Source organism: Peromyscus leucopus, chromosome 12 (assembly GCF_004664715.2).
Source record: "Peromyscus leucopus breed LL Stock chromosome 12, UCI_PerLeu_2.1, whole genome shotgun sequence".
Lineage (NCBI taxonomy): Eukaryota > Metazoa > Chordata > Mammalia > Rodentia > Cricetidae > Peromyscus > Peromyscus leucopus.
This window is the reverse complement of record NC_051073.1, coordinates 46,551,939-46,563,962: the sequence shown is the minus strand read 5'-3', so window position 1 is coordinate 46,563,962 and position 12,024 is coordinate 46,551,939. Positions and strand designations below refer to the sequence as shown.

At 37.8% G+C, this 12,024-nt stretch overlaps 1 protein-coding gene across 9 annotated transcripts in view; it reads right to left on the bottom strand.

Annotated features, from left to right (window-relative positions):
• Positions 1 to 12,024, bottom strand: part of Bbx (BBX high mobility group box domain containing) — a 246,912-nt gene that overhangs the window by 16,014 nt on the left and 218,874 nt on the right. For 8 of the 9 annotated variants that reach the window (XM_028867474.2, XM_028867477.2, XM_037209719.1 and 5 more), the window contains 2 exons: positions 3,712 to 3,801; positions 2,370 to 2,429 (listed from right to left, as the gene is read on the bottom strand). In XM_028867474.2, the coding sequence (XP_028723307.1) occupies positions 2,370 to 2,429; positions 3,712 to 3,801 (150 nt within the window). The remainder of the gene's footprint in view (positions 1 to 2,369; positions 2,430 to 3,711; positions 3,802 to 12,024) is intronic. The other variant, XM_037209718.1, reaches the window with a different exon arrangement.

Below are 12,024 nucleotides of genomic sequence, written 5' to 3'. Positions count from 1 at the left end.
ATTGATTTCTGTTCTTCTGGTCATGTAAAATGAATTTGCACTCCATTGTAAGTCAAAGATACACACATTTCAGAGCATGGCCTCCAACGTTTCATTCAACATACATCAATAATATATAAGTAATTAAGTGTCATCAATAACAACTCTACTTCTACTAAACCTTGGGGAATGCATAGCCTATTGAAAATGGATTGCCTTTTCTACCTCTGCCCAAGGCACAGCATTAGAGCTGCTGATACTGCTGCTTCTAGTATCACAACACCCATAAGACACCAGAGGAAAGCTGCCATGTGTTAAGTGGGACATGGAACTTAAAGTTTATGTATTACCATGTATGTCACTCCCAAGCCTTGTACATGAATTACATGTGTTTTGTATAAATATAGAGTAAATTATAGTGAGAGCAAGCAATTTGTCCTACCAAAAAGTGCTAATTAGTGGCAGGTCTGAGGACATGGGTCTCCTAATTTGTGGCAAGTGAGTTTTCCACTTCACTCTATACATGCACTCTGCACTTCTGTAGGGTCAAAACATATTGAAAACAACATCATTTCACATGAACATGAGCTCAGACACCTTCTGATTCCTCTGACAGTTCATTAGTGCCTTATTATTATAAAATCTGTGTAGAAGATATTTTTAAAATGCACAAGAAGCGATGTTTCAGTTAGGAAATACAAGGATTTAATGTTGGAAATAGTATAATTCATATTTTATTTTTGCCTGCACTTAGGTTGAAATAGTATTCCATTTAAGTTGTGAATGTAAAATAATGGGTCAGAAAGCAGATGCCATGCTGGAATTTTAGAAAAAGTAAAATGACAAAAGCAGATGTGGTTTACTCAATATGGTTCCTATCAAAACAGTTTGATTCCCGAATTAGACTTTAATATTTTGGATAAATATTTTTAAATGTGTGATTCTGCTAAGTGATTTAGGCCAAATATGAAATTTGGTCACCTGTTCCCTCACCCCCCTTATAGCAAAGGAAAAAAGTGTGTTTGGAGTTAAGAGACATCGGCTTGGGAGGCTGATGAGATGAGTCAGTGGGTAAGAATGTTTGCTGGGCAAGCATGAGGGTCTTAGTTTGAAAGGCTATGTGCACCCGTAACCCCAGTGCTGTGTAAGACAGAGACATGAAGGTCACTGGGACTGGCTGGCTGCCAGTCTAGCTCCAGATTCTGTACGAGACCCTGTCTGAAGGGTGAAGAGTGTTGGAGTAGGACACCTGCTGTCCTCTGAGAGCACTCAGCACATGCAGGCACAAGTGTCTACGCCCCATCCTCCATGGGTGAACACATACATTACTGGATGGGGGAGGGGTTGGATTCAATCATCAAGTGCCCCCATCCTAGACTTAAGCAAATTTCTGGGTAGCCTAGATCACACAATGTAGCTCAGGCTATCAAAGTTGTAGTAATCCCACTTCTGCCTCCTGAATGTTGGATTACGGAGGCGCACTGCAATACGTGACTCAATTTATTCATTTGTATTATGTGGTTTACTATGTAGAGGTTCAAAGTTGTTCATACAAAGAGAACAAAACTTTCATATAGCTCTTTAACTGGAATATTTCAAATATATCACTGATTTTCGAATGAAGTAACTTTCTTTTTCTTTTTAGAGATAAGGTCTCATGTAGGCCAGCTGGGACTCAAACCTGCGCAGCTGAGGGTAACATTTAACTCCCTCCTAAGCTCTACCTCTCAAGGACGGAGATGCACTAACACACTTCGGCTCTAGTGAAGTAACTTATAACTAATTACTAAAAATGTTAAGTCTTAAAATATCCATAATGAACATATTGTGTGTCGGGGGGGGGGTCAGGCAGAGGGAGAGAAGGAAGGCACTTTAACTCACATTAAATTAGCACCCACCTAAGAGTTCAGTTATGACTGTCATTACAGTTTTATATATAAGTTGGGTGTGGGAGATGTAAAAATGACATCTGTATTAGTACTTATGACTAGTTTAACTATACATATGCCTCAGGTGAATTCTGTTTAAACATACTTAGAGGTACTGGAAAATGGGTGAAGGATACCAGTTAGGTCAGAAATTATTTCTGTTAGCCTGCCAGTTAGCCAGGAGGACCCCTACTTTTCAGTCCTGACTCCTAGGCTACTGCACCATAGACACAAAGGGTTAAAGGCTACAAATCTCCTTTTAGCAAACTAAATGCCACACAAAATACTGTCTAATGATTAGCAGCAAAAGTATTTTTGATTTAAAATAAAAAATAATCTCAATGTGAACAACATGTCTAATGTTGGTTGAACTGACATAGATTTTTGAATTTTATAGACTATAAAATTATTCCATTTTTAGCTGAGACCACGTATAATTAAACAATACACTGTTTCTTTTACCTTCTGTAGGGTGAATGGAATCCAAGAAGAACTGCTTGTGTGACCATTTATCCCCACTTCCTAAAACAAAGACAGAAAAGAACAATGAAGCTCTACTCTCAGCACAGATCTACACAGCACTGAACATAGCTATGTCCAAGTGACTTGACAATTTAATTTCAATTACTTTATTCTCCAAACCATCTGCCAACTAAACAAATGATACTACATAAGATATGGATAAAAATAAGCAAATTCTCTCTTTTGTGAAATATGTTAGGCAATATCTCCACTTCAATCAAGACAATTTAAAGACCCATAAAAGGAAATAACAAAAGCTGATATTTTATCTACATTATAATGTTTACTCACTAGAAGCAGAAGAAAGCAGATCATTAATATGTAATGCCAGAAGTTGATGTGGAGATGAAACAAATTTAAGCAAAGACTGCAGGTACAGGAACATACAAGCACATACATCCATACACAATGCGTGAAAGCCTCAGTATAGAGCCTAACATGCTGCACATGTGGCCATGCAAGAAGGGTGCGAATAAGCCTCAGGTGAGCAGGTTTATGGTAGCTGTGACACTGACATGCAGGACACCTAGGAGAGCCTGCCTCCAAGGTCACACGGCTGTACTGAGCCAGATGTGAGGACTTATCTTTTGTGTGTAAGAATGGAAGTCTTGAGTTATGAGAATAGAAATCTTAAGATGAACCCCGAAGAGGTTCAAGGGTCCATCAAGCCCACAATAGCAATGGATGTTCAGAGAAGGGCGAGGTGATAGAGTGCCCAAGTTCCTAATGTCCTCTGGAAATAATGGTTCTGTGGCTGAAGCAGATTGAAGGGTCCAGCCAACAATGAAGCACAGATGGGGAAAAGATGTGACAGTTCAAGAGTAGGAGAAAAAAAAAAAAAAAAGGTTGTGAGAATTCCTAATTAACAGAGGTTGGACTTTCACAAGACTATAAAACTGTAGGATTTTAGGAAGTAGGAAAATGTGGTCAATGTATGAAAGGTTGCCAAATATGAGAAAAATAAAAATAACCAAACAAAATACATGGCTGAGAGGCCCAGAAGACTAAATTATGAAATGTACCAGATGTAAATGAGAAACAGCCATTTTCGGATTTCATATGGAACTGTGATCAGAGAGACAAGGAATGGATTTGAGCAGAAATCTAAATGAAGGAGATTTGCATAGCTACATTCTAGGAAGGATGAAGACACCATGTCAAGAGCTGATGGCACGGAAGCAAGCCGAGGGGAGGAAAAGAGCTGCGCAGAAGCTTGGCTCAAGGAGGACCCTGGAATGGAGGTGACCAAGAAACCTTAACGGAGGGTGGAAGGCACCAATACCTTGTTCTGGAACATTAGGCTTCTCCTTTTTGTGCTTATATTTGCTGACAATTTTGTGGAATAAGTTCTTTTTCTGAGACTGGAAAGGACCTACAGACAATATTATAAATATATTTTAAGTTCACAACGTTGCACAAAACAATATTGTGGGTTTTGTTTTGTTGTCTTTAGTTATCGCTCCCTCCTCCCTTCTGTGGAATGAGTAAACTGAGTTGCAAGAAGTGCTCTCTTGCAGGTTCACTCAGCTAGCAAGTGCTCAGCCCATTTTGTTAGGCTTATTTAAAACTCAGATTTTCCTTGGAAATGTGTTGGGCAAAAAAGCCTCCATTAGTGCTGGGACTCCCTGGGAGGATGCTGCAGATATAGTGGGTAGAAACAGACTATAATCAGCTAACAGCAGAGAGGTAACAGTTTGAAATAGAGAAGGCTTTAACTTTAAACTCCTAAATGCCATGAAGGAAAGGGTAGAATGCATGCCTCACTCTAGGAAACTGATCTCACAAGGACAGCACCTTCAGGATAACCACTGACCTGAGAGCATTAGACAGCTTTCTGGCCCTTACAGAGGCTGGGAAGGGTAGAGGGGTGGTGGGGTGATTTAAAAAACAAGGATATTGCTAAAGAGACAGCTCAGAATCTTAGTCCTTTCGGATGAAATGGAAGTGTTGTTTTCCAGTTAAGAATCAGAATTAACAGCATCCTTCTTGAAGCAGTTTGTTTTCTATACATTGCAAATCTTTATGTCTGAATAATTTTACATGGCTTCTGTTATCTCATCTATAAATGGGGATCATCACAGTGCCTAACTCACAGGGTTGGTGTGAGGATAAAAAAGCTCTTAAGTGTCACAGGCTCCTCCTGCTGCATCTTTCACTTATTAGTGTCTACAGCATGCTCTGCCTGCTGGCTGATGGCAAACCATCAATGTTCCTGTGTAGTCAGTTTCCATCTATGCTCTAGGCCACCTATCCAGGTACAAACATTATTCCTCCCCAATTAAAAAAACAAGAGGTGTTGGCATTTGCTCAAACTTCTCACATCAGTTACTGACCCCTCCCCCAAATCCTCTGTAGCAAAACTGTCCTCAGGAGGGTTGCCTACAACCTTATTCCTGTTGTGTGTGAAACCCATCCCAACTAGGCATTTTCCCTGACACTTAAGAAAATCTGGTTTTCTTAGGTCACCTATAACCCAAGGCTATAAAAGTCAAATGATAATTCTCATTGTCCAAGGCTGTTCAGCAGTTCCCACAATGACTGCCCACTTGAATTACACCCTTCTACCTTCAACATTCCTTCACCAGGTTCCTAATCAAGTCATTTGCTTTGTCTCTTCCCTAATGGATCTTTGCCGGTTTCCTTTGCTTCCTTCTCTTGCTAGGCATCCCAAGTTGGGAACAACACAGATTTGCTGCTTGTCCTCTACTTACTTCCTTGGTGATTATTTGTAGTCTCTGCTTTAAATACCAGCTACAGGCTGATGACTCACAAATGCATCACTCTAGCCAGATTTCTGTGTACTTAAAATGTCAGCAACCTCACAACATCAAACATGGACCTATGAGATTCAGAGAACTGCCATGTCTGCAACACCAAATCCTTGTTCACCACTCCCTAGCTGCACATGTAGTCTCAATCCTATTTTAAGGATCTTTGTGTCAGCTGTCAGCTCTGTTTAAAAATGCTCTGCCTGTATCCAAACATCAACAAGGCTAACTTGCTTACCCCTCCAGACTACCCCCATGCAAAGATGCAGCCCAATCTCATGCCCATCACTTGTGATCTCACTTTCCCAACATCCCTTTATTTCAGATGATGAAAAAGCCCACAAAAACAGCTCCACTGAAATATAATTAACGTATCAAATAAATCACTCAATTAAAATATAGTTAATATTTTCCCCTCTACAGATATATGCACCATCAAACAACTATAGAACACTTTATCACTCAAAAATGAACGTCACACCTGCTAGCAACTACGAATCTTATCCTGCATTTCCCCATCCCTAAGCCACCACTGAACTACCTTCTATCTCTACAGGTTTGCCTATTTAAAAATCTCATATAAACAGGCAACATAATAAATAGTTTTAGACTTTTTACATTTAGCATACCATTTCTAGGGCTCATCTGTGTTGCATGAAGCATAGATCTGGATGAGTACTCACTGTATGGACATCTCATATTTGATCAGTTTAGGGACTGATGGATGTATGGACTGTTTCCACCTTTTGGCTATTATAATACTGTTGGTATAAACACTGACACACAGGTGTTTTTGTGGGTATGTGAATTCACTGCTCTGAGGCATATACCTAGGGGTAGAACTGCTAGGTCACATGGTCAGTGTGCCTGACTATTACACTGCTTACTGAAACAGCTGCACTGGTTTATATCCTGTTGGCAGTTCAGACGGGTTTCAAGTTCTCTACCATTTCTACCACTTGTTGTTTTCAGCCTTCATGGTCATTTAAAGGATTTGAAGCAGTAGCATTCTTATTGTGATACTGACTGATGTTTTCCTAAGATGTGGTATCAAGCAACTTTTCTCTTAATAGTGACTTGTATATCTCTGGGGAAATACTTATTTTGATTACTTGCCTACTTTTGTTACTTTTATTGCTGCATTTTAAGATTTTTTAAAAATAATTAGCCCTTTGTCAGATGTATGAGTTACAAATTTTTCTCTCATTCTGTAAGGTATCATTTCGATTTCTTGACAGTGTCCTTTAAAGTATAAAAATTTTAATTTGATACTGTCTAATTTATCTATTTATCTGTTATCTTTTGCTAATTGAGTTTTTGATGTCTTATTTAATGATCCTGTGTTAATGTGAGGTCATAAAGATTTAACTACAGTGTTGAACAGAAATTTGAGAATGAACATTGGTCTTGTTTGGATACTTACAGGATAGCATTTACTCTTTTACTGCTAATATAACATGATGCCACTTATCGGGATTAGGCAAAGCTTTCTTCCCCTGTTTTGTTGAATGCCTTTGTCATGAAGGTGTATGAGGTTCTGTCAAATACTGTTACCACATCTACTAAGATAGTCATGTAGTTTTGGGTTTTGATCTATTACTTCTAAACTAAATGACTTAGGGTGTTAAACTACCTTGTAATCCCAGGGTGAAAATATAATTTAGTTATTGTGTATATTATTTATTTTGTATGTTACTATTTGTTGAGAAGTTTTACATCCATATTTATATAAGGTATAGACTGTAGTTTTCATGTCTTGTGATGTCTTTGATGTTAGAATGAGTCAGAGGTATTGACATCTCTAAATTTTTAAGTTTATGAAGAAGTGGTACGAATTCCTTATTTGTTTTTCTGTGTATAGTATATGCCTGAGTTTATGCCTGTGCTCCCCATGAATGCAGGTAATTCCTCTTAACTGTCTGGTAGAATCTAGTGATGACACTATCTGGGCCTGGGCTCCCTACGTCCTAAGCACATTTGACTGACAGTTCAACCTCTTGACAAGTCACAGGTCTCTTCTTCAGTTGGCTTCGGTAGTTTATGTCTTCATGTGAAATGTTTATCTGATAAGGTTATTTAACATACTAGTGTGTAGTATGTTCGTAGTACTTACACAATTTTTTCATTTATGTTCAGTCGATAGTAATGTCTTGTTTCATTTCAGATTCTAATGTGTAAATCTCTGTTTTTCTTGGTCACAATCTAGTTAAATGTTTCTTGCTATTTTCAAGGAACTGGTTTTGATGTTTCATACCATTAATTTTTTAAAGGTTTACTATTTCCTTCCTTCTGCTTCCTTTGCATTTGGGTTTGCCTTTCTTTTCTCATTGATTTAAGGTAAAAGCCTAGTTAAAGTACTGATTTCAACTCTTTCATAGGGGAGTAAATTCTCTTCACTTAAGTCACATCTCACCCTCCCTTTTGGGTACTCTGTTTTCATGTGCATTCATCTCCTCATTTAAGCTTTTTTTCTATGACTGATTTTTAATTTTTTCTACTATGGCCAGAGAAAAAACTGTGCTAATTTAATTTTAAATTAATCAGTTAGTTTGTTTTATGGCCTACCACATGTCTAATTTGGAGAGTGTTCTCCATACTTGAGATACACTCTCTGCAAGTGTTGGGTCGTGCCTGGTAGTTCTAGTTGTTTGAATGTTGTTCAAGTGCTCATTTTCCTTGCTGATCATTTGTATAGTTGTTCTATCAATCTGTTTTTTTATTTTTCATAGTACTTTTTGTCTTCAAACACATAATATACTTTGTTTACTTGGCCTTATTTGTCTGGTCTTCCCAGCATAATGAAACCTCCATAGCAGCAGGTTCTTTATTCACAGTTATAATCAGAGTACCTAGAATAGAGTTTAGTATAGGACAGATTCTCAAAAAAGACTCACTTCATAAATAACAAAGCTCCTACAGCACTAATTGGCACAAAATGTATGAGAAATGTGTCTTTTAAATTTAAATTTAAAAAACATTTTAAACATTAAAATGTATGTTTTTAAGTATTTTTACCAATGATATCATAAATTTCTGCAAATGTTATGACCATAAATCATTCTTCTAAATAACCAATAGCAAACAGTTCTAAATTAGTTGGAGTGGTTTGAAATGAACATAGAAAGTTTCTATGCTTGTTTTTTTTTTAGAAAAACGAAGCACCAAAAGAAAATAAATTAACAAACACAAAGTAAACCTGTCATGTGCACATGCTACATTGATATTAGCAATATTCTCTATAATTTGTTTGCAAGCATTGTTTCCTATATTTTATAAAACCCATGCACCTGCAGGCTGGTATACCTGAACGACATGTAGGCAATCATGGTAATTAAGTAGGAGAAAGAAGAATAAACATTTTGAGACTTCTGGGGCTCACAGAGATCCTACTGATTTACCAGTGGGAATTATAAGGTATTGGCTCACATGGAAAGGGCTATAAAAACAGACTGATTTGGTGTATGGGATGGTTTAGAAAAGAAGAAAAGGACCTGTATCAGAGAAATCTGAGAAGTTTAAGTTAAGGACAAAGCTAAAGACGAATCTGTCCATATTTACACACACACACAGACACAGACACACAGACACACACAGTGCCTCTGTATATATAAGAGCTTATATAAGCTTACATTAAAAAAATTCCTTGCTTGGAACCATCCCCCCAAAGATGACTCTAAATACTGTAAACAAATGATGGCTGTTTCAAAGTAGTGAAAAAACATGAAAGAAAAGTAATAAGTAAGATCTAATCACAGTCACAGAGAAGCAGTGATTTAGGAGTCAATAAATGAATAATTTTATTTCTGCTCACCAGCATTGCACACATGTTTGACAAGCTGTCTAAACAAAATAAAGTTTAAAAATGACAGAAAATACAAGGAAATTTAGTAGTATCTTTTTTCCCTTGTTACATTAACATAGAAGGAAACACAAATTGGGGGAAAAGGAAGGACACAAAAAGCAGGAAAAAATGTTCTGGAAAGAACCATTCAGAAAACAAAGAAAAGATCATTGTTCTTCACTCGCACTACCCTTCAGGCTTCTGTTACATCTCTTTCCTTACCAAACTGTGTAAGAGAATACTAGCACCAACTGCAGCCTCCTTAGGGCAACCCTGCACAGTGCTGGTATGTAAAGCGACTCAGGTCACCACTTGTAACTTGGGGAAGGATGTCCTGAACTCTGAGGGTATCAGTCCTTTGCATTGCACTCCAACTTACAGCTGGGTAGAAACAGTAGAGCCATACCACAAGCCAAGAGGTTAAGAACATTGACACTGACTGACATCTCAGCCTTTCCAAAGCATTCATGCTCAGGGTCTCCTGGAAGATGGACATTTAGGGCATGTGTGGCAGTAGCACATCAGTCTTAGCTCGGCATGGTAATTGTTCAAGGTCAGAGGTAAGACTTAGGCGAACCTGCTCTTTTGAACCATTGTGTCCTAAATGCCAGGTCTAACTCTACTGCCAGGAACTCTCCCCATGTTCTATAATTTCATGTGTTCTAATCAATATAAAAGCATAAGGATTTTTTCCCCCTAAGACCAGGCTGTCATTTTTGTATTGGTTGCATAACTAATGAATCAATAAATTCCTTTGCAATAATTTGTAACAAATTGCTCCCGGCTGCTGGGCATTGATCTGAGTAAGTTGGAAATATCCATTGATTTGCATAAGTTGGAAAGTATTATCAGCCACTATTAAGTTAGGATTCATGAATGGGGTGGAGCTACTTACTTGGGCTGAACACTTGTGATTAAGGAACTCAAGACTGTCAGGGAGGGGGAGGAGAGTTGGGGAAGAGGCTCAACAAAGTATGTGTGAGAATACCATTATACAACCTATTACTCTGAATGAGAATTAAAAACACAAATAAACTATAAATAAGTAAAATTGAGTGTATTCTTGCAAGATTATAACTTACCAAAATAAACATAGTAAGGATTAGAAAGAAATTCATCATAGTGTGCCTTTTAGAGTGCAAATCTGCTGCCATTCTCTTCCTGAGAAAGTTTGGTAGCAATGAAGACTCAAATAGTTTGAGGGTAAATGACAAAATTCTGCCTAAACTGGGAACTACATCTTCCTAGCAGGAGAGGCTAGCCTAGCTATCTACAGACCTCAGTCTCACAGACCGAAAGTGTTCTTAAATTCAAACAGCAGATTCTAGCTTCTATTCTGTGAAACAGCTTCTTGTATTACCACCATGATTTAAAAACAAGAAATTCTTAGCCATCTTATGGAGAGGAGAGAGTAGTTGGATTAAACTTCCTATTAGTGCTTTATATATGTTAAGCAGGTGTTGCTCCTGGCTAGCTCCTGCTTAGCCATTTACTTTCTTTTCCACTTTTAATATTATGTGTATGCATATCTGCCTGAATTATGTCTGTGTACCACATGCAAGCAATCCCTGTGAAAGCCAGAAGAAGGTGTCCCTGGGATTGGAGTTACAATGGTTATAAGCCACCATGTGGGTACTGGGAACCTAGGTCCTCTCAAACAGCAACCAGTCTTTTAACTGTTTAGCCATCTCTCTAGTTGCCCATGTAACCATTTTTAACTTTAATATTAAAATGTAATGTGGGTTGAAAAAAAAAAAAAAAGAACAGCAGCACATTTGACAAGGGCCAAAGAAATATGCAAAGATATAAAGAATAAGTAGAAGTCAAGGATCAAGATAGAGCTTTAAATTAAAACATTCCAACTTGAACTCAATTTACGTTTTCAACAGAACCTGACTACTGTTTGAAAATTACTATTTTCCCAGAACTCTGACTTCTGAGGCTTTTTGTAAACAATACTTCATACATTATCATTACAGATAAATTGATGTTCCAAAAGGAAACCTCTTAGAAGTTAGAGTTTTTCATTTAGACTCATGATTTAAAGCTTTCATTCAAAATCACACAGAAAGAACCCAGAGATAACCTGGAAAACAATGTAAGATTGGGCTTCTGTAGCTGAACTGCACTGTGAGCTAGATGGATGATCATTTATTGGATAGTTTGTTCTTAGAAGCAAAGGGAAATTCTATTCCTAAATCATCACGCTGTGTTCAACTATGACAAAACAGACCAAGCCCACTTGCAGGAGGTCATTCCTTTCACTGTGAAGTTTTTGACATAAGGGATGGGGCAGAAATAAGGGAAAGACCATGAGGAAGAAATGAGGGAGCACGAAAAAAGTCAGAACCAATGAGATCATTGGGAAAACAGAGGAGTAAACCCAAGTAAGTACTATGATTGGAGATATGCATCTGTAGGAAATCATAAATAGTGATTTCTTCTTGAAATTACATTTCAGAAAAATTTTATGTACTTCATATACCCACAAATACCCAAAGGGGTACCAAGTATATGTGAGGAAAAACTAATGTTGAATGACAGTGAATGCAGGAGAAAAGAATACAAATGGGAAACTGGTGTTAAAAAACGAGTTTCCTAGCCAGGTGGTGATGGTCCTCCCCTTTAATCCCAGCACTCAGGAAGTAGAGGCAGGTAGGTCTCAGAGTTTGAGGCCTGCCTGGCTAGAGTGAGTTCCAGGACAGCCAGGGCTACTCAGAGAAACCCTGTCTTGAAAAAGAAGAAAAAAAATGAGTTTCCTATGAACACATACTCTTCTACAGAAGAACTAATGATCTCATAACACAGTGTTTGTTTTGAATGACTCATTATGCAAAGGTGCAAAGGGTCTAGAGTCTAAGAAAACAATCTCTCTATACCCCAAAGAGCAGGCAATTACAGCACAGCTGGTATGATAATTTCATTAATAACCCGCAGTCTAGTACACTGCTAATGCCAAATTGCAAATTAGTTATGAATACTATTT